Genomic DNA, 26262 nt, shown 5'->3' with positions numbered 1-26262 from the left:
TTCATAATAAATTAAATAAATTGTAATAAATTAATCACCACCACCATCATCATCTTGAGCTGGATCCTCCTCAGCTCCTGTCAACTTAAAGTTTCTGTATGAACTACATTGATACCTTACATATAAAATACATGTCCCAAGATGGACCCATGTTTCCCAGGCTTTCGGTGCAGACAAGTAACTGCAAATGACTAACCAACTTTTCCTTTAAGTGCTAGTGCACCACAAAATTGCAAGCTGTAGCATATATTACTGAAAGGCAAAAAAGGATTCGGAACTCATTCAACTTTTTCTGCAGTGAAGGAAGGAAGGAAGACTCCCAAACTACCAAGAAACATGGAAAATGAAGTCTTGATATTCAAAGTGCAGATAAGAATAATATACAGAAGATGTAGGCAAAACCTCTTCCCAAGACTTTGGGGAATCACTGGGAAAATGAGAAGTGGTCTTACTCAAACCAGTGCAGCTCTCTTTCATCTCCTTCATTGGCTCATGCGAGTTCACAGGATACCCCATGCCTGCACATCTTTAATACATGAGACTTGCTTTGGTCTCTGACTACAATTCACTTCCAATGGTGGGTCATGGCTGTGGCAGAGGCAACGGCATCCTCCAAGGAGCGACCACACTGCACTCATCAAGATAGGGGTGGGGTTGGGTTAGGTGGCAGCAATGATGGGAACTCCAGGTTGGCAACAGTGGTCCTGGAGGTGTGTGCATACCTGTGGGGCTCCTGCCACGACCGTGGGGCTCCCCTGATCTCACTGCCCCCTCACTCTGCCACATCCCTACTTTCTCTCCCCCTGCCCCCCCCCAAAAAACCCCACCACTACTACCATCTTTCCTACAGAGGGAGGTTAAAGTGGGTGGTAGAAAATGCAAGTCAGCAGGAGAGTATACATGCGTTATATGCATAAGGTCCCAAGCTTCCACACTGAAAGCCCTGAATTACTGCTGCCAGGGCAGATCAATCATGTGACCTAAGTAAAAGGCAGTTTTATATACTCAAAATGCCACTCACCATGGGAAGTGCCAGCATCATGGTCTGAGGATGTCACAACAGGCACATATAGGAGAAATGAGTTAACAAAGGTCTGGTCCTCTGCCCTCAGTCTCAGCCACAGGCAAGGACTGGCTATAAGAGCTGTGGCCAACTCAGCTTTGAATAGCTGGCCCTTTGTGATGTCACAGACCCACAGTGTAGGAGTCTCTTTGGTAGGGGTAGTGGTGGTTGTGGGCTTGCTTATGAAGCCGTTTTCAGCAGGAACAAGCCATGGTTCTGCAATGCTTTCCCCAATTATTTTCCCACTTAACGTTAGCACTACAAATGAATTCAGGATCAGTTGTCTAGTTCAAGAAAGACTCACTCGAGCCACTATTTTCTCCAGCCTTAGACCATGAGGATGTACAAGGAAGCTCCATTTTTCCTCCCAACTTTAAAAGACTATTAGCTCTTTAAGGCTATGAAAGAGAAAGAGATTCTCTCCAGGGTGTACCCACCATGTACCGCTACTGGAATACAGCGGCTTGATGAAGCCTGAATGTGCAGTTTTTGTATTTCCATCTCCCCCATGTTGGCCCAATCATGTGCTCACTGGGAGCAGTTGCTACTTGTCCCTGCAGAGTTGCAAGCTGCAAGATTGGCCTGTATGTTCTGTCCCTTAACTCAAAGCAGGAGTAATGCATGACTCCCTAAGATCTCAATTGTCATCTTTGGTCTTTTCATACTTTTTTTCTTAATAGGAATGTTACTGCATGGACACCCCAGCCTCCAAATTAACACAAAGCTTGAAATGTCGTATTTTAACTTTCGCAAACGTTCAAATAGAATAGTAATTTACATTCTCTCTTCATAAAGAGAACCATCAGTCAAGACGAAAAACTATTTGGCTTTAATTGTGAGGAAGTAATAGATTATTCCTGTATAAATGCTAATCAAGCCTATTTAGTCACCGCTACTCCCAAATGACACAAATTATGAGAGGCCAAGTACAAGCAATCCTGAGCATACTGGAGGCAACTCTTCGCAGCCACACTAGTAATTTGTGGTTCAAAAGAAAGGGGAGGAGTACCAGTTTTTGTACAAGCTTCCCTTTACAATTACCTGGAAGCAATTCTTACTTTGCAATATGCAGGTCTATAACTAACAGTCTGATAACCAGCTCACAGGTGGTACCAGCAAATCCCTAATCACTGCTGTTTTTTTGGGGGGGGCTACTCACGGACGCGGGTGGCACTGTGGGTAAAAGCCTCAGCGCCTAGGGCTTGCCAATCGAAAGGTCGGCGGTTCGAATCCCCGCGGCGGGGTGCGCTCCCGTTGTTCGGTCCCAGCGCCTGCCAACCTAGCAGTTCGAAAGCACTCCCGGGTGCAAGTAGATAAATAGGGACCGCTTACTAGCGGGAAGGTAAACGGCGTTTCCGTGTGCAGCTCTGGCTCGCCAGAGCAGCGATGTCACGCTGGCCACGTGACCCGGAAGTGTCTCCGGACAGCGCTGGCCCCCGGCCTCTTGAGTGAGATGGGCGCACAACCCTAGAGTCTGTCAAGACTGGCCCGTACGGGCAGGGGTACCTTTACCTTTTTACTCACGGGTACCAGCCATTCCCATGCCCACCTGGCAATCTTTGAAGCTAAGGCAGAGTGGTGCAGCAATAAAACTGCTAGCACATCTGCAAAGCCAAGCAGGGTCCGTCATGGTTTCAAATTGGATGGGAAACTATGTGTTGAGTTTCCTGTGTTGTAGGGAGTTGGACTAGAAGACACTCAGGGTCTCTTCCAATTCTATGATTCTGTACTTGTTGGTCATGTGAGAATGCCTCACCTGCAAGGGTGACCTGTGTTTAGGGAGCAGGGAGCATCTATTCCCTTTATCAAGGAAGAAGTTAACCAAACTGCCCTTGAATACTTTCATGGCGCAATTGCAAAAACATATACTCAACAATATTTGGTTAGAAGAGTTTCCTTGTATACACCCCATCATAAAGATAGCAGCGTTGATCAACAGCTACAAAACTCTTCACTTAAAAAAAGGGCGCCTCTGTCATGCAAAACATGTACATAGGCCCATTGAGTTGTTTATATAAGACACTGCCCACCCTTTCAATATTAGGTCTCCCATACTTTTGATAGTTTTATAGATGAAGGAATTTTGGCAGGTACACCTTTCTTATATAATGGTTGAAAAGGTGTATAGAGGTTCAAAGGTTGACTACCTATATCAGGGGTGGGGAACTGCAGGCCCCGAGACTGAATGTGACCCTCCGGTCCTCTCTATCTGGCCCTGGGGACTCTCCCAGGCCAGGCCAACTCTCCAGTCCAAAATGACTCCCAGGCTGCGCACCTGGTCCTTCAAGGGCACAGTTACCCCATTCAGGACCAGGGAGTCCTCCACACCAGCCCGCCCCCTGTCCCCCAAAAACAGTACTTCTGTCTTGTCAGGATTCAACCTCAATCCATTAGCCGCCATCCATCCTCCAACCGCCTCCAGGCACTCACACAGGACCTTCACCGCCTTCACTGGTTCTGATCTGAAAGAGAGGTAGAGCTGGGTATCATCTGCATATTGATGGACACCCAGTCCAAACCCCCTGATGATCTCTCCCAGCGGCTTCATATAGATGTTAAAAAGCATGGGGGAGAGGACGGAACCACAAGTGAGGGCCCAGGGGTCTGAACACTCATCCCCCACCACCACTTTCTGAACACAGCCCAGGAGGAAGGAGCGAAACCACTGTATAACAGTGCCTCCAGCTCCCAGCCCCTCTAGACAGTCCAGAAGGATGTTATAGTCGATTGTATCAAAGGCCGCTAAGAGATCCAGCAGAACTAGGAAACAGCTCTCACCTTTGTCCCTAGCTCGCCGGAGATCATCAACCAGCGCGACCAAGGCAGTTTCAGTCCCATGATGAGGCCTGAATCCCAACTGGAAGGGATCCAAATGGTCCGCATCCTCCAGGCGTGTCTGGAGTTGTTCAGCAACCACTCGCTCAGTCACCTTGCCCAAGAATGGAAGATTTGAGACTGGGCGATAGTTGCATGCCTGAATGGAGCACGAAGAAGGCTGGCTGGCTGGCTTTTGCATGCTTGGAATGTAGCCCACTATGCAAAAGGTGTGAATCACATCTGTTGTTCCATCCACTTCCTCCCACCTCACCCCATAGGCGCGTGACCCTCAGAAGGCTATCTTTGTCAAACTGGAAAAGTTTCAGTAGAGAATTCGCAGGGGCAGAGGAGGAGGAGGAGTTTGGATTTGATATCCCGCCTTTCACTCCCCTTCAGGAGTCTCAAAGCGGCTAACATTCTCCTTCCCTTCCTCTCTTCCTCCCCCACAACAAACACTCTGTGAGGTGAGTGGGGCTGAGAGACTTCAAAGAAGTGTGACTAGCCCAAGGTCACCCAGCAGCTGCATGTGGAGGAGCGGAGACGCGAACCCGGTTCCCCAGATTATGAGACTACTGCTCTTAACCACTACACCACACTGACTCTCTTTGGGGCAGACTTTGGTCTTTGAAATTTCAGTAGCTCCTGTGCAAGGTGAAAATTTGGTGGCCTCCGCCTCTCTCCTTCCATTCTGACTGTGTACTACGCCACAGTTGTGACACCCTGAGGTGCCCCATTCAATTTGGCACCTAGCGTCTCTGAATGAATCTTCAGGTAAAAGTTGCTCACCCACCTCCACCCCTCAGGATTATGGACCTGGCTGATTGAAGAAAGAAGGTCTGTGCACTTTTATTGTGAAACCTGCAAAAAGCAATGAGTCACCAGGTGGCTTCTCCGATTTCTATGAAATCACGAATGATACTAGAAACACCAAACACCTTCTCACACAATCCACACATGGAATAGCAAAAAAAAAAAAAAAAAGGAAAGAAAAGAAAAGAAAAGAAAAGAGGGGGGTTAAAATAGCCACTCAAAAGGGGTTCAAAATGTGGTACTCCTGCAAAACGTGTGAAAATTCTTCAAAATATGAATTCAAACATGCACAAAAAATACAGGCTGAGTTGCAGCTGTGAAATAATTTCTCAAAAGCATTCATTTTAATATGGCATTTGCAATCCAAAATGGCTCCATTGCCCTTCTACAGATAAATATTCAAGCTGCAGATTGGGCATGAGATCTGAATTACCAGTAGCTTTAAATACTTCTGTAATATTTCAGGCTTACCCAAACAGAACTGCTAGTTGATATACCAAAGGTACATAATGGTGGAGAGTAACCATGGAAACACTGTACAACTACACATTTTTCCATGGCAACCAGGCCTCCATGGAATACTAATGAGTGACCATGGCAACAGGAAGTTAAAGAGAGGATGTCTGGAGACCAAAATATTTCATGTATCATTTATAAAAGATTTTAAAAAAATGACAACTGAATGTACACATTTGCTTTTTACAAATCCCAATTTCTGAAGTAAACAACCACAAAAAACAAAGTCACTGGAATGCTAAGTACCACTTTTATGTAAAATAAAAGCAAACAGAAAAAATATCTCACTGCTATATTAAACCAGAGTTCTTATGTTTTGATTGAACACAGACAGACATAACAACTTAGCACAGCGGAATGAATTCTGTATGTCCCAAAATTTCTATGAAATGCTGCATTCTGAGCTCTATGGGAAGAGAGCAAAAATTAAAATGAAAGACAACAGGAAAATATTCATATGCCTAAATTCAAAACGTTTTCTGTTTCTCAGCTCAAAAGCTGTGTGATGCTTCAGGCCTTTGGCCAACCTTAAGGCAAATGAAATGCAAAGAGAATTGGCATTTAAGGCAATTTTGCAAAATAGAGAGGTGGACAGTGTTAAGGTATCATCCACATTACTGGTCAGAGGCAAAAATCACCTGCCATTTATAACATTGATGAACAACAAAGTGACCTACAGAAATATATATGTCAACAAAACAAAATAATGTGAAAATTAGCTCTTTGGTAGCAAGGCGACTAAACCAAATAAGCTGTACTGTTGTCAGGGTCTATGCATGCGTCAGACATAGAGAGAATCTTATGCTGGTTTGTCACTCTCTTGCCCTTTCCGCTCTCTCAGCTCCCTCCCTTTCTCATTTTTAGAAGTGCCACATGCACAATTAACAATCCATTTTGAAAAGGAAACTTTTCTTAAAAGCGCAAAACTATTCTCAGTATAGATGGGCAGATAATTCAGCTCCATGATTAAAACCATCTTCCACTTCAAACTTGAAGAACCATTTCCCAGCCAGAGCTCAGCCTTGGAAAGGAACAGGCACCATCTGAACTGACTACAACGAGGAAACCTCCAGAGCAGGCTCGCTGCGAAAAGGAAATGAAATAAAACGTATGTGTCTTCTTCATCCTAACCCCCTTGTTGTTTTATCTACTGTAGTCACATTGGCATGACTTTGATATGTTCCTCTGGGCAAGGATAGGAAATCTGGTACCAGCTGCACTTCCCAGAGGCATTCAAATGCCTATGACAGGAAGGCTCCCTCCCTCCCTTCCTCCTTCCCTCTCTTTTTGATGTCACAGAGTGTATGCAACACTTTCAGCTTAGATTATGGAGCTGCCAGAAGTCACCTTTTAATTCACAGGTAAAGAGTTTCATCTAAATCATCTGTTCTGGAGCTTGAACAAGAGGGATGAGATACAGTTTGTGGCATCTCATCACCTCCTATGATTTTATCTATCAGGGTGAAATTTCAATCCACGAGGCAAACGATGTGGTCTTGTGACACTGCTGTACAGTGAACTGCCTCCTGCCTTTCCCAAGCAGCCAAAGAGAAGAGAAATCTGCTAGTGGTTTATCGCCATTCGTATGAAATGTAAAGCTAAATCGGAACATTCAAACTCCATAGCCACATTTCTCCAAGTTGCTCCAAGTTCAGATATCAAGGCACAAACTTCAGACTGAAGAACACCCACATCTAGGCTTGCCACTTACTTTGCAGGGTGGTGATAATCTCTAGCTATAAGAATGGATAGCTGAGTGAATGAATGAACCAATGCAAATTTACAACTGCTGTCTACATAAACCGAGAACTTTTTAAAAATGTAGCTAAAGGAGCTACAGACAGATTGTAACCACCAGAAATATGTTAAACTGAGGCACACATCCTATGGCATGGCCCAGGGAATGGAGTTTCCAGAAGCTGTGGGGAACAACTGGAAGTTCACCTAACTGTGCATCTGTCACATATTTTGAAACATGAGTGAAGCACAAACCCTTAGGAGCTTTCACTGTGCATAACTAAATATATACTAATAACATTAATGAGTGAGCAAAGCAGGCATACAGACCGTAGGTTTGAACATACCAAAGCCAGCTCACAATACTCTCTGTGTGGTGAAGAAGCAGACACACACTGACATAATGTGACATGGAGGCCCATGCATTTACAAGATTCACACAAATTCCCCTTTAAGAAACAAACCCCACCTTTTGGGAGTAATACGTATGCAAATTGACCCTTCACGTGGAGTGCCTACCTCACAAACATTATGTGCATGATGGATATGAAAGCTATGCATTGCACTCCCTTCTTCCGTGAAAAGGGTCACTAGCCTAGTAAGAGTGCAAGTTGGGCTGAAGCTGGTTAGTCCAGCCAACTCTGAGGACATCCTTGCACGTAATGCGAAGCCAGCATGAGCAGCTGAACAAGCCAGGATATGAAGTCATAAATCAAACTTGGCTTCTTCAGCTGCTCACATGAAGGGAGGAGTGAAGTGGCTTCAAAGGAGCTCCCACGTGATACTTGTGCATATCCTTGCTTTTTAAAAAATAATAATTAAAGATTTCTTAGTTTACAAAAATATGTTCATTGTCTGTTTTTTCAAGTTGTGTTTTCTACAGATCAGTTTCATATGTTGTGAGACATTGGTGTTGCACGCAGTATTAGGTTGTGAAGAAAAGAGGGGGAGCGTGGTGTTGGGTTGAAATAACCGACAGACGAGTAGCAGGTGTCATGTGGGAGGCATCTCCCGAGCAAGTCTCAGGGAGTCTCTTTTATTGCATATTACAACATTGCCACAGGTGCGCTTGTTGCTGAGGGTGCATGGAGTGGGATAGGGTAGTAATCCCACTATTCCTCTACTTTGTGTATGTGTGGGGTTTTGTGTCAGCATCACTTGTGTGGGTTCTCTTTCTGTTCGCTTGTTGTATTTCCTTGGTGGTGAGAGAGGTAGGGGTGGCCTAGGGGTGGTTGGTTGGCTTTGGTTGGCTTTAGTTAGATTTGTTTGTGGCAGGGGGGTTGGATTTTTGGGTCAGGTTAGCTTAGCCATATTGATTTGTATGCTGTTGGCAGATTCTTGTTGTTGTCTCATTGGGCTATGTGTGTGATAAAGGAGAACCATACCAGGGTGAAGGCATCTTCTTCTATTTCATATCCTGGCTTATTAAACAAGCATGTTTTGCCTTGCATGTGCAAGTGGCCAGAGTGCACCTGACATTTAAACCCAAGACCATTTAAGCCAAGACCTTTTGCTGTTGGGCCTATGCATTTTGTTACCTGCTCACTTGCATTTTAAATTAAAGCTATGTTTTAAAAATCTAAGCACCCAAGTAGGTGGTGGAGTTCTCTAATGAGCCACAACATTTTCCCTGACCTATACTTGCCCAATCTGGATATGCTGGTCTTGAATGCATTGTGCAGTTTTTATGCCAAGATCTCTCAGATGTTTTGAACTTCCAAGAGTTTTTGCAAAAATGTACTCCACCTCAGGGGTTTTTTCCCTTTCGCAGTATGAGATTGAAAGTAACTGGCATGTTTGCATACATTTAGAAATTAGAGAATTGCACTTAGTCTTTGGAAAACCCACTGATAGGCTTTCAAAACCCATGATATAATGCTTATTCCTATATTATCTACAATTTTTGAGGATTAGGGACACAGAAGCCATTTGAAAAGTGGGGGGGGGGGCTTGTCAATGTTAATCACCTCCACCAGTTTTTTCACCTCGGTTCATGCACACACAGAAAGAAAGCAGGATGCAATTAAATTTGAAGAATCTGATGGCAAATATTCAGCAGTGCTCAAGAAGCCAGAAGGGTGGAAAAATACAAGGATCCCATTTTATTTTTTTCATGTGAACATCCTCTGTTCCTGTTGTGCTTTTGTACAAATATGTAAAGGACTACAGCACCATCTACTGATATTTTACACATATTGCACTACTATAGTTCTCAGAAAGGTTACTTCAATTAATATTGATGGGATGTAGCTTAAGGAGAATGGGAATCAGCAACTAGCAGTCAAATCATCAAATCTGATCCTCTGGGGTGCATCATCTACACCCTGTGTAAACCGATCCAGAGGAAGCTAGCCCAGATTCCCCAAAAACTTTAGGGAGGAATTCAGGGACAGAGGGGATTGGGCAACGTTAGGTTTCTGCCCTGGGAGATTGAACTTATTGTTCTTTACAGTGGAAAATGGTTGAGCCACCTTCACTTCAGCTGCATGTGTGTGGAGCAATTAATAGAAAGCTCTGCTTTTCTTCAGCTTTTGGCGAGAGATAGCATATTGAATGACAGCTACCACGGAGTTGAAAGGAGCAAAGAGGGTTGAAGGCTACGATCAAAACAGCTGATGAGCATATGGAAGGAAGGGTAGAAGAACTGATTATTTTTGGCAGTGAGCTTTCATCATGTTGCCCCCTTCGTTCTTTCATGATGGCCCTCTGCATCTGCACCTCCTCACTGGTCCACCCCAATACCATACTGCTTGAAGTGTTCAGAGAGCAAGTGAGTTTACACAGAAGAGAAAGCTCACATTTACAGATCAAGTGTCCCTATTTTCCATTAACAGTCCAAGGTTTACAGAAGCTGTCTCAGTCCCTGACTGGATCCTGGGACATCCCTATTTTCCCTACAGAACTGTTAGAAGATATTCGAAGGCAGCCTTGTATAGGGAAGTTTTTTTAATGTTTAATTTGTTGTATATTTTTGTGTGTGTTGGAAGCCACCCAGAGTGGCTGGGGCAACCCAAACAGATAGGCAGGGTATAAATAATGAAATAATAATAATAATTATTATTATCATCATCATCATCATCATCATCAATGAAATGTTGGAGGGTATGCATTTAAGATAGAATTCTGTGGTGTCTTCTGTAGGTGGTAGGGACGCGTCAAAACAATCTACAGTGGTACCTCTGGTTACGTACTTAATTCGTTCCGGAGGTCCGTTCTTAACCTGAAATTGTTCTTAACCTGAAGCACCACTTTAGCTAATGGGGCCTCCCACTGCTGCCATGCCGCCGCCACCCGATTTCTGTTCTCATCCTGAAGCAAAGTTCTTAACCCGAGGCACTATTTCTGGGTTAGCGGAGTCTGTAACCTGAAGCGTATGTAACCTGAAGCGTATGTAACCCGAGGTACCACTGTATAGCTAATTTTCAAAAAACTCTTACAGACAAGTATTGGTTAACAAAAAAGCAGGGTTCGTGAGGTATAGTGGTTAGCTACACTGGCCTGTTCCCCTCAGAGTGCATTTTTAAGGTAAGGACTGTCTGCAGCTATAATGCCCTTTGGCAGGAGCCAATGGGAGTTATCAGGTTTTATGTAGGGTGGCCTAGCTTGTCAGGTTAGGCCACCAAGCCAGCAACCTCTTTTCTTCTCCTCTCTTTGCATTCAGCCTGAAGGAAATTTTGTTCACCCACCCAGACAGGCCCTTTTTACCAACGCTAGGCCAAAATCCACCTCTGTTTTCACAAAGTATCACACATGCAAAAACAGGATGCAACATTCTTGCTATCTCTCACAGGGAGCAGAGGAAATAGTTTTCTCTTAAATATTTGGACAGGGACACTGCTTACCTTAGGTATATGTGGTGGTAGAGGGTTCTCTTCTATTTCTTCTACTTTAAAACATCATGTTGTGTTGTTCCAAAACCATTGAAGAATATGGGCCAGTGGGAAGCAGCCAATAGACACTTCCTGGAGTGGCATGGCAGGAACATGTCACATTGCATTGCGTCACTCCATACCCATTAGGAAGTGGCAGCTATGGAGACAGAGAGGGCTTTGTCCTGCTTATGAGTGGTGCCGGGCATTTGTTTTGAAAGGGAAAGGGAAAAAATCCCTCTGCAACCTCGCATGGTTAAAGCAAATGTCAGCCTTCGCCCTATCCATTCTCCAAATATTTTGGAGAAAATTCTCTTTCCCCTTCCCCTCCAAGTTTCGTGGGTGCTTCAGTCCTGCCCAAAACACTCTGCAAATTGTAAAAAAAGGAAGGAAGAGAGGAACCATTTTTGGCCAACACTTGGGCCATTATGGACATGGAGGGAAACAACTGCAGCTGATGCTGATCACCACAGCATCCTTTCTTCTCATTTTTAAAAGATGTTATAGCCAGCCAAGTGTGAACATGGTTACAGATGCTCTTTGTATTTTTTTTTTAAACTTTAAAATATTAAATCATCTTGTTTTTACAGCAAAATGGTGCTTGTTCAAAGTGTATTTGTTTATTATTTATTACAAGTATTTATATACCACTATTCATTAAAAAAACCCAGAATGGTTTACAACAGTTTTACATGAAAGCATATAAAACTTTAAAACAAGAAATCAGCTAATTATTATGGAAAGATATTGTCTTCATTGCCTGCAGGAGTCTGACGGAGCAGAAGAATCTTCAGCAGGCATTTAGAAGTTGAAACAGGAGGTCTATGCCGAATCTCTATTGGTACAGGGAAGTTTTTAATGTTTGATGTTTTATTGTGTTTTTATATGTGTTGGAAGCCGCCCAGAGTGGCTGGGGCAACTCAGTCAGATGGGCGGGGTATAAGCAACAACGGCAGTATTCCACAAGACTGGGTTGATTACATTAAAAGGTTAGTTTCTAGTTGCTATCAAACAAACCTCACCAACTCAGGGAATGTGTGCAGCAGGGCACCAACATTAGGGCAGCAAGCACAAACTCAATTTTATTCTTAGACATCTAAGACCATTAAATCCAGGGTCTAAAATTGCCTGGCCGCACTGCTTTTGACAAGAGCTGCTATAGATTTACCTGGAATAAGTCTCACTGAACACAATGGGACTTACATCTGAGTAGATACGCACAGGATTGTAAGTTTTGAAATGCATTCGTTTCCTCTCCATTTAGCAGTAAAGGATTTCGTTTTCATGGGCCATTTGGCTTACTGCATTTCTAAATCTAACCAGATAACAATGGAGCTGTTACTAAAACACAGTAGACCGTATGAGCCTGCCTTATTTTAAGCATAGTTAGCTCTGTGGATATTTGCACCTCATATACTAGTAAACCATTCTGAACAACAGACAAAAGCATCCTCAAACACACACCTATTCTGGCACAGGAAAATCCAACACAGGGTAGCTTACTTTGAAATTATTATAACACTGATGACCTATTGTACCAAATATGTAGAGGTGTTCTTGAAATTTTATGAATAAAAACAGCAAGGTTAAAAAACAAAAAAGAGGTTTCGGTTTCCAGTAGTACAAAACCTTCAATACTTTTCAATCCAAACCTCCAGTACCTTTTACAGTAAGTCATGACATATGCTCTGATCAAAGTACCTAGTGAGCGGTGCAGCCGAGATTATTGTACTTACATCAGCAGCAGGTGCCATAGCAAGAACAAAAGGAAAGTCATAATCTTAGATAATGCCAGAGCAAATGTGGGGGGGGGGGACACCTCTAGTCATCCAATATAGCAGCCTCAAGTTTAAACATTTTCCAATCCGTTCTCTATGTCTTTCAGACAGAAAGCTTTTCATGGCTGTCATGCTCGAGCGCCAAATTCATCTATGCGCTTGAAGTGGTGAGCAAGCGATGAGATGACAACAGCCGCAGGTGTCCCAAGTTTACTTTTGTCTGCCAGGAAGTCATATGACTTCCCTTAGTTTCCTATTAGTGCTTCGATTGACTTTAGTTCAAGTAACTAAGGTCAAATGTTCTAAAGAGCTGCTGGGAATGGAGGTTAAAAAGGACACACCCCTGACCTACTGACTCTTAAAATGTCTATTGAATAAACTCGGCCACATGAATATACATTAGATGCATAAATATGGTGCACCATATGCATACCTAAGGGAGGAGACTACTTTCCATTAACATGTTTCCTATGGTCACTTCTCAGTTTGACTACTCTAACACTCCACAGGAGACTGCTCCTGAAGACTGCCTTGTGCAGGCTGCAGAGAATGTGGAACAGCTATACTCTGCAAGTTAATATCCTACCGAAGAGATACTGCCTGAGGCGAAGTTATCCTCTACTAGAAAAACAGGGCTTTTCCAGTGTCAGCATATAGAACCATAGAAATGCAGAGCTGGAAGAGATCCTAAGGGTCATCTACTCCAACTCCCTGCAATGCAGAAATCCCAGCTAAAGCATCCATGACAGATGGCCATCCAACCTTTGCTTAAAAACCTCCGAGGAAGGAAAGTCCACAACCTCCCAAGGCAGACTGTTCCATCAACAGCTTTTACATGATCTTTAGGACACCACCTTCTTGTTCAATGAGACCATCAGAAGGCTGGGTCTTCTCTTCTGCAAACGAAATACAATTACTGCTGTTGCGTTCGTGTTTCTGTAAATTGCTTTTAATGAGCTGTTTTATTACTATTGAAACTGTCAGCCACTTTGAAGGCCTCTGTGGCCAAAAAAAAAAGGCAGCCCGTAAATTTTAATGCACATTAAATAAGTCTGCTTAATGTATAAAGATATTCTAGCCCTAAGGGCATGCAATGTGTTCATTAAATTTGCAAAACAAAGGGTAATTTGTGGAATTCCCAGATAATATCCCAAGGTTAAGATATGAGGAGCCTTGCTAATGGTGCTTCAGTGGTTATACACAGTACTAAGAGATATGGACTGAACTACAGGATACCCTACTTCTGGAATTAGAGATGGCGTGGTGCAGTAGTTATTGACTGCCAAGCTAGAACTGCAAAGACCAATGTTCACTTTGAGCCATCCATCGTCTTTCAGCCTAATCTACCACACAGGGCAGTTTTGGCAAAAAGCAGTGGGGGGGAGGGCAATGTATGCTGCCATTGTGTTAGCTACAGTGCTTTTCACAGTTCATTATGTGCCTTTGTGTTAAGATATAGAAAGCTACAGTGAACCAAGTTACCCAACCCCCCAGAATATATTGCTAGTAACTTCCACGATTCTTATGCTCGCTACTAAACCAGTTGCTTTGTGGCTGCCTTATTTCATCACCACCTTGCTATATGAATCAGCCTTAAGTCTGGGAATCGCTTGGGGCAAGATTATGGATGGGGAGATCTGTACAAGTGTGCACCTCTATTTCTTATTGCATCATCCCAGATTAAAAAGCAAAACTGTGACTATAATAAAACTCTAAACAGCATATTCAACATTTTAAGCCTCTTCAATCTCTACCTCAGTTTGCTCACCCTCTTCTCTACATGCACATTGGCACTAAGTTCAGCAGCTCCCTTCACAGCAAAGCTTAGCTCCCAAGGTACAGCAAGCGAAGTTGTGCAGCCACTTGTTGGGTCCTAAAAAATGTGCTATGCCTCTCCCTCATCTGTTTTCAATTAGCCTTAGCTGCAACACTCAACCTGCCTCGCCAAATCTAAAGGGGGTCTCTAGCTAAAAATGCAAAATTTATATGCCCTCCCTTTGCAAAACAAGTGGCTGTATATTCTCTCATGAATCTCCCTAGTAAAGCCATTCAATATTTTACTCCAAAGACACAGTAGACCAGAACAAAAGATATCTTTCAAAAATTAAGGAGGAAAAATGTTCTGCACGTACTTAAAATGCAAAACTGTGTGTATCTTGAAAGAGGGGATTGCTTTGATTCTGCTGTTAATTAAGAAAGTTACAGAAGCATAACATTACTTAGTTGAAAATAATTTAATAACCTCCTAATTTTTATTTTAGCTCGTGCTTTCAGGCTCTCTTTAAAAAAGATTGCGCATCATCTTCATTTAATCAATGAGTTGTACAGGCCTTTAAAACAGGAAGGTATGATTTATCTCCCCTGCACCTGCCTCTGCCCCACTCTCCTTTTTATCACGGTCACACAAGACTCTTGGCATTACTTTCTTCCTTAAAAATAAAATAAAATAAAGTGTCATCAAAGTTTTCAAAATGTTAAGAAAACGAACAACAAAAACATGCCATCGCTGATGGGAACTCACGGGCAGAGGCATCTTATCACTTCCAGCTTAGGCACAAATGGAATTTACGGAGTGTACAACGACCATATCAATAGTATAATTAGCTGGCCAAGAGATATCTTCTCCATGGCATGGTGTGGGTCATTGGGAGCTGATAGGAGCTGTAATTTTTGTTAATAAAGCTGCTAAATGGCAACCATACAATGCCAAACATACCATGTTTAGATATACCTCTAATTACTCTACTGGGATGAATCAAGTGTTCTGAGAGGACTACTTCCCAGTGGCAGAGCAAGCTGATCAGGCGCCTGGGGCAGCACGCATGCCCTGCGCCCAGGGGCAGGGCCAGCCACCCGCGGGCGCAGGGCAAGCCAGGGCAGCACGCTCCGCAGGGCCTCCAAGGAGTCTGCCTACCTCCTACCACTCAGTCGCCCTAGAGCTGAGGGGGAGTGGTGGGCGGACCGTTTGGGGCAGTGCGGAGCCTGCGGGCACCCAAGCCACTGTGTCACCCCCAGGAGGGACGTGTGGCTCTGGGGCATGGCAGGCCCTGCAGTTACTGCCGCCTGGCAGTAACACCCGGGGCATCCCACCCCCACTGCACCCCCTTCCTCCGCCCCTGCTACTTCCTGCTCTTTGGACCACCATCCTTCTTTTGTGGGTCCTTCCACTGTCTTCCACCACCTGGTCATCTCCATCCAAGTGACAGGCAACAATAGTGACACTTGTTCATTAAGGCACATCCAGCAGTTCTGTTCAGAGCAATGCCAATATGGAGCCCAAAACCAAAAGCTAATCAGACTTATCTGAACACCCAAACCCAGAATTGGTTTACTCTAACACATACCTACCACGTGAATATGGCTTTCCGTTTCCTCATATCCATGCCAGCGTAATGGATACAAGGTGGTATTCCTACAGGAGAGTTTAATTCATGTCCATTGCCACTGGAGAAGCAATGTGAGGGTCAACTCTTGAATTCTGGTTTAGATGGTCCAAAGGGGGGGGGGGTTCACTCAGATTTGCTCCCAGTTTAACTCATTTAGCAGGATTCAAAGGTCCCCATCCTATGCAAACATCAAGTCTTTAGTAATGCCCATATTACCAATTAATAGTGTGTACACGTGGGTGGCGCTGTGGGTAAAAGCCTCAGCGCCTAGGGCTTGCCGACTGAAAGGTCGGCGGTTCGAATCCCTGCGGCGGGGTGCGCTCCCGTCGTTCAGTCCCAGCGCCTGCCAACCTAGCAGTTGGAAAGCACCCCCGGGTGCAAGTAGATAAATAGGGACCGCTTACTAGCGGGAAGGTAAACGGCGTTTCCATGTGCGGCTCTGGCTCGCCAGAGCAGCAATGTCACGCTGGCCACGTGACCCGGAAGTGTCTCCGGACAGCGCTGGCCCTCGGCCTCTTGAGTGAGATGGGCGCACAACCCTAGAGTCTGTCAAGACTGGCCCGTACGGGCAGGGGTACCTTTACCTTTACTGGAGGTTATCTGTACATAAGGACTGTTTATGTTATATGATTTTGTTTTTTAAGTTTGGTAGTGTTGGTTTTAAAACTCTCCTCTACACCCTGAAGCAGTCCACTCTTATCATCTCATGTTTCTACCAACGCATTCATCCTTGATCTCTCAATTGATTTGTTCCAAAACCCAACCTATGTAACTTATACATGTTGCAGAGTCATACAGTGCAGCTTTCCATGGACTGTATGATTTGCATCTACAAGGGGGACGGCTGCATATTTGCAAGTTTCTCCATGGGCAACCACCCCCACCAAGTGCAAGGGAAAATAATCCTAGTCTAGGTGCAGAATTTACCTGCACCTAAAAGGCTCCTAGGAGGCTGGAGGGACATTGCTGCTGCTGTGAGTGCTGAAAGGAAGGCCCCTCACTACTGCAAGGCCTATTTCCACCTGGCCTAGGGGGTGGGGCCCAGACTCACCTTGAACAGATAAAAGAGGCTCCTGGGAGGCCAGAGGGACATTACTGAAACAACTCTTGGCTTGTGGCAACTGCCAAAAATGTTTTATAATGTTTTAAACGGTTCTAATTTTGGTTCCTCTGGTTTGTTTTTGTTGGGCTGGGGTTGGTTAAATGTTTAGTTGGGGTTGGTGGTTATTTTAATATGGGTATAAGTGTAAACTCTTATTATTGTTATTATTGGTTTCTATTGATTTATTGGTTTGTTGCCTGTATAGGGCATTCTGTTTCTTAATGTTTGGTGTTTTGTTGTGGTTTTATATATGTTGTAAGCCACCCAGAGTGGCTGGGGAAAGCTGTCCAGAGTGGCTGGGGGCAGAGCCTCAGTTATGTATTGATTTTTTTACTTATGGAGGGGCAGCTGCCCCCCTGCCCCCCCCTTGGCTACGTCCATGGGGGGGGACACAGGAAGGAAACAAGGTAGGAAGGGGGTCACAGTCAGAAAAAGGCTGAGAGTCTGATGGTCCTGCTCCTGCCTCTCTCCATCTGGCCTAGGGTGGGGCCTGACAGGCTTCCTAAGGACTGCAGGGAATGGGGTATTTTGGGGGAAGTTTTGTTGAGAGTTTTTGCTGCTGTTATTGATATTAATTTCTTGTATCTTTTTATGTGGAAAATGTTCAGTTTGGTTATGTAGTTTTTGATGTGTTTTATTTTTATGACTACTTTACTATGTTTGTAATTATATAAATCTTTTCATATTGTAAGCCGCCTTGAGCATTGTTTTAACTGTGTGAAGGTGGCAAACAAAGAAAATGGTGATGATGAAACACTGATCTAGGGAACATGAAAGTTTAAGTGCTCTTTTCCTGGAGTTATTTTAAAAGGTGCAGTAATAAGCCCAAGCTACACACAAGAATTCACTCAAATGGAGTGGTGGGTGCTATGATGAAAATTGCAGATGTGTAAATGGGTAATATACAACTAACTCACACTTAGAGTAGACTCATTGATTTAACTGGATATACTCTAACCAGGAACCATTTTGTTCAGTGTCTTAAATGGATTTTTCAAATTACACAGCTATGACTGGGTTCTTGTAGTCTTGGGAATTTTGAAGTGAGAGGATCAAAATCCTGATCCCTTGTTAAGTTGCTTATCTTGGAAGGGCTTTACCAATTTATATGTCATTTAGATAATAAAGAGTAGCAGGTACTTTGATTCAGTGGCTCCAGCAATGTATTCCAACAAACAGGAGCTTCCCCACTAATTTCTACAAGACAAATAGATCCTATTCAAAATGCATCATACTATTTCGGTCCTTACACCACAAATTGTTCTTCAAACACAACCACACTGCTGTTCCTTTACTACTGGTATTATAGGGCTCCACTGTCATTCTGCCAATGACATTTAGATTTAGCCAAGTTTCTAAGACGTCCATTGTATCAATAGCCACATTTAAACTCACAGGCTCCCAGGATGTGTGTGCAACCACAATTACAGTACTTTACTTACTTACTTACTTACTTACTTACTTATGCACATGTTTAAAGAGAACTATTATAACGTTAAAGAGGGACGCGGGTGGCGCTGTGGGTAAAACCTCAGTGCCTAGGACTTGCTGATCGCAAGGTTGGCGGTTCGAATCCCCGCGGCGGGGTGAGCTCCCGTCGTTCGGTCCCAGCTCCTGCCCACCTAGCAGTTCAAAAGCACTCTTAAGTGCAAGTAGATAAATAGGGACCGCTTTATAGCGGGAAGGTAAACGGCGTTTCCGTGTGCTGCGCTGGTGATGGCTCGCCAGCTGCAGCTTCGTCATGCTGGCCACGTGACCCGGAAGTGTCTTCGGATGGCGCCGGCTCACGGCCTCTTGAGCGAGATGAGCACACAACCCTAGAGTCGGACACGACTGGCCCGTACGGGCAGGGGTACCTTTACCTTTACCTTTTATTATAACGTATGAGAGAATAGAGCTTTACTAGAATGCTCAGTACTAGAGAGATGGATTTTGCCTTCCATGTATACAATCTGCAAAGGACTACAGCGCCAAATCTGTGTTCTTCCCACACCTGCTGGCTTAGCTGCTACTTAATTAAATGCTCCTTGACCACTTTGCTTTATACACCAATGCTATGTTGCACTGTGTTCTGTAAGAGAACAGTTCCATCAGTGCAAGCATTTCTGCTTTCTTGACAGAACAATCTACCAATGCCCTCCCCACCACGACATGCTATGTTGGGAGCCATGACGGAGCTTCATGCTCTGGCACCGGGGGGCAGAGAGCAGGCGGGGGCGGGGCTGGAGCGCCGCCCGCAGGGGCATGGTGCATGTCCTGGGGGCAGGGAACGCCACCTGCGGGGGCATGGCACTCAGTGCGGGGGGGCAGCTGCAATGGCACCCCACCGGGATTGCACTGCTGGGGGTGGTGAGCTCTCCCCGCACTCCTCTTCCTCCACCAGTGTCTGGGGGTTTTCCCAACCCTTTCCCCCAGCAGATTTGGGGAGGTCATGGGCAACACATAGGAGGAGAAGTGAGGGAGAATGCCCCATTGCATTAGTGGGAATCATGCTAACTTCTGCTACTGCAATGAGGTACTTGGATATGCTCCTGTAGGACTGATGCAATTAATTTATACATTAGCAAATGGCTGCAACTACCCCACCCCATACACATGGGATGTTATAGCTATTAAAAAACTTCATAAAGAAACTGAAAGTAAAATTCATTTGTCGCTGATTGAATTTGAAGCTAATCTTACAGTTTCAACTGAAAGACACCCTAGAGCTTCTGGGCAACAAGCCAACACAATATGCTTTATCACATATCCAAATCTTTTCTTTCTTCTTCTTAATGGGAAAGGTTTTGTTTAGCACCACAAGCAGTGTATAAGTACATTATATTTTGTGTCTTACCCTTGAGACCCAAATCGTGTATTACAGAACAGTTCAAAAAAGCAGGAACTATTCAACAGTAGCTTGTCTAGCAGTAGAACAACCTAATAAGATGAGGCCTTATGCAAAATGAACCTTAAGATATATTGAAAGGGTTTCAGCGCACAGTAGACCAAAAGACAGTGGTATTTCAACGATAGTTGAAGAAGAACTGAGTTATGTAAGCATAAGGTGGCAAAGGATAGGTAGAAATTTCCTGGACAATGGCTTCACGCAACTCTTAAAAAGCATTATTTGCAACAAATATTTTTGTCAACCTGATATAGACTGCAGAGGAGAAATAAAAATGTGCTGCATTGCAATATATTCTTTTACAATGGCGAGCCATTTTAAGCCTCATGTGAAAATGTTTGCATTATTATAGGCCAGTGCTAGATCCTTTGCATTTCTGGGGCCATCAGCTATTGTAATAGTAACATATACATGTATCAGTTGGGTTTACACAATACTTCAGAACTCTGCTCCAACCTTATATGTGAAGCTAGCATGCTCACCTGCCTCTACCATCTATACCAGGGTACCCCATCCAAATGGAGCCTATGTATGTACAATCCCATGTACATGGGCCAACATCATGCAATCCAGGAGTCTGCCATCTGACTTTGACCTACACACAAAGGATTCTATGTGTGAAGGCCACTTTGATGGGATGGGTCATCCCCAAGTAGGTGGTGGAGGCGTGGTCAGCCCCCCAAATCCATGTGTAGGGCTTGGGGATTAAACTTCACAGATATCATCCAAACTGGTACATTGTTTCACTAAAGGCATAACTGGTTGACAATTTGCTGCCAAACAAAGCTCAATATTTTGTCATTTGTATACAAAGCTTTAAACAACATAGAGCTTGCCTGTTTAATAAACTGCCTTCTTCCATACGTCCTATTCAGTCACTGAGGTCACTGGTAAAGGCCTTCCTGCTGGTGCCACTCACCTCCAAGGTTCATTGGACAACTACGGTACTTGGAGCAGCACATTCACTGTGATGGCACCCACATTATGGCGCAAACTCCCTTCTGACATGTGTGGCATGTGATGTGTTTCCCCCCCTTTTTTGTTATTGGCACATGTTAAAAACATTTATTCAGACAAGTCTTTGAGGACTAACAACATTGCCTTTCATTCTCATTTTGTATGCCCTTCAGATTTGTGCATATATTTTTTTTGGTATTCTATACTTTCTTCTACTTTTAATATGCTGCATACCACTTTTTTTCTACAAATTATCATTTTTAAAAAATCAATAAATCATTGAAGGGGAATAGTGAGTAAGTTGGATCCAGAGGTATGCAATGTTAGGGTTGAAGCCATTGTGCTTTCATACTATTTTGGTCATATGTATGACCTTCTACCTCAGAGCGAGCTCAGTTGAAACCTATTGTTTCAACTGATAGGCTAGAACTTGATGAAGCCACTAGCCCACTTCTCCATGAAGCAGCTTTTCAACATTAAAAGGAAACACTGATTTTGCTTCTTTGTAAGAATGAGGCAGACACCTGCATGAAACATTGGGCAGGGCAAGGCATACTGCTGTGTGAGCATCTGATTTGCTGGTCAGTATATCTGTCAAATGTACCGTGATGACAGGAGGGACGTTGTGGGAAAAACCATCAGCGACCAAAGAGTGAAAGGAGCATACTCACGCAGCCAATGCCCACAAATTAACTTACACCACTAAGAACAGAGCAGAGAGTGAAGCATTGTGGTACAACCCTAAACACCTGAAGAACTGATAGCTTCGAAAGGATCCAGTAAAATGAGACAAAACATGCCAATAGAAAAACTAAAGCCAGACAGAAAACTCATTCCTATGACCCTATAACATTGCAGCCTTTGACAAATAGAAGTATTCTGTGGGTGTTTATTAGCTTTGTGTCAAATTGTATGAGGAAATGTCATCCCCGCTTCTGACATATGCCTCACCACCCTTCTGGAAGGGCTTCTCATTTGTAGCAATTGTGGCTTAGACTTGCAATTGATTAATGTGTTTTAAGACCGTTGACACTTTTCTGTATAGCAGAGAGCAGAAAAACAGTAAAAGATGATACATAGTGAAAAGATGTTGTCCCAATTTCTTTCAGGCTACAATGATTTCTTGTGGAGAAAGAGAAAAACAAAGATGGGCTTGTTGATATTTAAAACCTTAACAGTATCTTAAATACTGTTATTGATTGCTTTTCTGAAATATACACACCACAATTATTAAAAGGAGATATAAACCAACTTTTCGCACCAAGGATGGAGGTGAGGAGCAGCTTTAATCAGAATTCAAGGAAAGTTGTGATTAATTCCAGAAAAATGAATTGTTTATACCAGGTACAATAATGGACTCAAACCGCACCATAAAGTTTGATAGCCAATCTGAAGGGAAGAGGAAGGAGAAGTACATCTTGGGAAACATTGTTATATTCTTTCACCAGGTATTAACTAATTTGTTATACACAAGCAATACCCACAAAAAGTAGAGCACCCGCACACCGGCAGGGCGACTGGTTTCTTTGGAATACTAATACAAAACACAGTTTAAACTAGTGAACTTCCAATACCAGTGCAAGAAATCTTGTCCATTTAGCTTTAAATTTATTCACTGCTAATTCCCAAGAAGTGGATTTTCCCACTTGGTGCACATCTATGCCACATACTAAAAACTGGCTTCATTATCATTCTGTTTGAAGTAATTCAAAGGATTCCTTTATTGCTGTATTTTTACAAGATGGTCCTTTAAGTCCCACGTCAAAAGCAATGGGAATATATCCAGGCCACACACAAAGCGGTTTGTGCGTGAGGTTCGCCTCACTAAAAGGAAAGATATCCCTGCTCTTGTCCCAAAGATTTAACTGTGGGTGCTAAAATGTGCAAGGGATGTTCTCAGCTTAAACAGAAAGACTTGCCTGAAAGCTGAAACTGATTCAGTTCAAGGCACAACATGGGAAAGTCACTTGACAGGCGTGCTAACCCAGTCTTCAGAGTTTGCCTCCAGATTTTAACTCAGTCAGGACAGTCAAACAACACTCAGAAGCATTAACAGGCCCTCTGATATTGTGACCGTGGTCCACAGAACATGGACCACATTCCACACAAATTACTGAACAACATTCAAAGTTAAATCCCTGTTGTATTTACTAAACCCCTTCACTAACATTTCAGCTTCCTTATGCATTCAAGCACACTGCAAGCGCAAGCAAGACAGCAATGAGAGTTTCTCAGTCCCATCATATGCAAGTTTATTTGCAAGCATGTCCAACTGAGATCAAAGTAATTTCCTTTCAAATAAGTTCTTATTGGATTTGCCACCATACTCTCTTCAGTTAGCAGTGTCTTTACCTCCCAGGCAAGCGATGCTGTTGACAAGGATTACCTGAAGCTACAGGTGCGATTGCATTTGACACAGAGCCAGCAGGTTCAAAGAGAACTACACCCACTATTATGTTATAAAGAGCACGAAACTTCTAACACAGAGATTGACAGAATATAGACCGCCAATGTGGACCTCCAGCCTATTTCCGGTAGGTAGCCTAGCATCTGCTTAACATTGAAGAGAACCTGCTCCAAAACAAACAAACACTGGATTGAATGGACTTTAGGATGACCCAGCAAGACACTTCCAGAATACACTCTCTTAAGAATTTGGATCACTTAACACAGTTGAGTATTACTCAGAATAGACCTGTTGAAATTAACAGACTTCACTTAGCCATGTTTATTAATGGGCTTACTCTGAGTAAAACTTAGTTTAATACCACTCAGAGATTTGGATCTCTTGTCAATTAAGCCATTAACTATTGCTCTTAATTTTAATTGTGCAGCACATGGATACTAATTAAAAGAAAGTAGTCCCTGCTAAGGCTAAGCCAAAACTAGATTTTATATAGCTTTAATTCTATCAGTGGTGGACTGCTTTTTTAAAAAAAACGACTGTTTTGTTTCTTATGTTTTTAGCTGGTTCTTCTTTTTGTTTGTAAACCGCCTGGAGTCCCTCAGAGGAAAACAAAGAATGCTATCCCAGTCCTCGCTTGTTTCCTTGCTTCAAACCCTTCAAGCTCGCAGCAGGACAGGATTTTTTTCATGTAGGGGAAACCTGAGAACCCGCTTCCCTCCTCACGCTGCTTCCTCCCGCGAACGGCGGGACTCGGTCCCGGGATGAGGGCGCGAACCGCCTCACACGCGGCCGTCCCGTCTCTCCTCAGAAGCAAGCCTCGTGGGCTCCCGCGCGGCTCCCGACAGGCTCGTAGCCCGAAGCGCGCTCGCCTCAGGTGTGACCAACGCCTCGAGTCAACCCTCGGCTCCTCTGAGCGCAGCAAGGAAAGGTCACTGCGCTTCAGTTTTTCTTCCCGGAAGGCGGCAAGAGACAGAGAGCGAGAGAGACGCAGAAGAGGGAAAGTTCACGAAGAAACAGGAGGGTGGGGTGCGAGGGGGGAAGGGGCCGCCCGGTGGCTCACCTGGTCCAGTTCTCGGGCATCCCCGCCTGGAGAAAAGGCGGCGGAGGCGGAGGGAGAGGAAGAGGAGGAGGCCATGTTGCAAGGCTCGCTCTCTCTCTCTCGCCCAGACACACCTCTTTATCCCGTGGAGCAAAGGAGAGGCGAGCAAGAGCCCCGTTCGGCCGAGCTCCCTCACGGGCTGCGCGCAACTTCGCTCGAGGAAGTTCTCCAAGCGCGCTGCCGGGTTACCTCAGCGCGCGCGCGCGCCGCTCTCTCCCCTCAGGGGCCGCCAACAGGTTAAGGCAGGAGCCTGGGAAGGCGGGCGGGGGGGGGGGCGGGCGGAGAGACCCGCCGCAAGTTCCCAGCTCGTTGGCCCCGCCCTCCCCCACACCAGAGAGACCGGGAGGCGGGGCCCGGCCTGGCCACGCGCGGCGCCCAGGTGAAGGGTTCGCCCAGGTGGGCTGGCAGCCGGCGCGCGGAGCGCTCTCGCAGGGGAGGGTTCTTTGGCTTTGGTACAAGAGCGCGGAGGAGCCCGTGGCCGGGCTTACGCCTGAAATAGTCTCGCGATGGACTGTTGGGTGCAAGGCACCACCAACCCCTTCTCTGGGAGAGGTGGTCTGGGTTCAGTTTCATCCTGTCAAAAGTCCACCTCAAAAGTACCCGCGCCGGGTCCGAGGGCGGGGCGGGGAGAGAACAGAGGCAGAGAGATTCGGAGGCATAAAGTGAATTTCAAGAGAAGGAGGCTTTTGTCCCATGCCTAGGAGCCAACTCCTAAGGGCGGAGGTCCCTTTGCCCCCCATAAAATACTTGAGTTGGCAGGCATTGCCATTCAAATGGTGTGCATGTGCCGCATCACGTGATTGATTATGCCGAGTGGGGCTCACCTGCCCCCCCCCCCAATCTTTTATTCATGCTGGCACCCCTGGTCCCACATGTTAGATTTCTGGAAAAAGAAATAAGGAATTGTTCACATTAACACTTCTAGCCTAAACATATTTTCTTACACCAGCCCTCTTGACTTGGGAGGGAGGTAGAGTTAACTTTCAAGTCAGCATGCTAAAACAGCAGTTTTCTTTTAATTCCTAGTTTATTATTCAAGCTGACCATCCATATGGTAAAGGTCAATTTTGTTATGTTTGCTGTTTAGTCGTGTCCGACTCTTCGTGACCCCATGGACCAGAGCACGCCAAGCACTCCTGTCTTCCACAGTTTGGTCAAACTCATGCTGGTAGCTTCGAGAACACTATCCAGCCATCTCGTCCTCTGTCGTCCCCTTCTCCTTGTGCCCTCCATCTTTCCCAACATCAGGGTCTTTTCCAGGGAGTCTTCTCTTCTCATGAGGTGGCCAAAGTATTGGAGCCTCAACTTCACGATCTGTCCTTCCAGTGAGCACTCAGGGCTGATTTCCTTCAGAATGGATAGGCTTGATCTTCTTGCAGTCCATGGGGCTCTCAAGAGTCTCCTCCAGCACCATAATTCAAAAGCATCAATTCTTCGGTGATCAGCCTTCTTTTATGGTCCAGCTCTCACTTCCATCGCATCGCTACTGGGAAAACAATAGCTTTAACTATACGGACCTTATGTTATGTTATGGTTTAGTTATATGCTGGGTGGAGGGAGTCGTGAACAGCATATTTTCCGCAGGGGTCCAGCAATGGGGTAAAGGGGGAGGGAAGGTACATGGGGGGGTGTTCACCAAACCTCATTCTTCCTGACCCTGCCTATGTCCCTTAAACATGTTTACATTTGGATTTATTTCCAGAGTCACACATACAATCCCGTATGCATGTGTTTGCGAGTAAGCCCCAACTCAGCTAGACTTGGGTTTCTGAGGAAGTATTGGCCAATCAGGCTGCAAGCATACTTTCCTGACTTGGAATAATGTCCTTTTGAA

The 26262-nt window shown here is 44.6% G+C and overlaps 1 protein-coding gene across 10 annotated transcripts in view; it reads right to left on the bottom strand.

The window, feature by feature from the left end:
• The window catches only part of ANK3 (ankyrin 3), a 398459-nt gene extending 373818 nt beyond the window's left edge, over window positions 1-24641 (bottom strand). For 2 of the 10 annotated variants that reach the window (XM_077930551.1, XM_077930556.1), the window contains exon 1: window positions 24390-24641. In XM_077930551.1, coding sequence (XP_077786677.1) covers window positions 24390-24464 — 75 coding nt within the window. In that variant the 5' untranslated portion in view covers window positions 24465-24641. The remainder of the gene's footprint in view (window positions 1-24389) is intronic. The other 8 variants (XM_077930557.1, XM_077930559.1, XM_077930558.1 and 5 more) reach the window with 7 other exon arrangements.
• Between the last annotated feature and the right edge of the window lie 1621 nt (window positions 24642-26262).

The sequence above is a fragment of the Podarcis muralis genome, chromosome 6, assembly GCF_964188315.1.
Source record: "Podarcis muralis chromosome 6, rPodMur119.hap1.1, whole genome shotgun sequence".
Taxonomy (NCBI): domain Eukaryota; kingdom Metazoa; phylum Chordata; class Lepidosauria; order Squamata; family Lacertidae; genus Podarcis; species Podarcis muralis.
The sequence above is the reverse complement of the archived record's forward strand: the minus strand, read 5'-3'. Positions and strand labels throughout refer to the sequence as shown.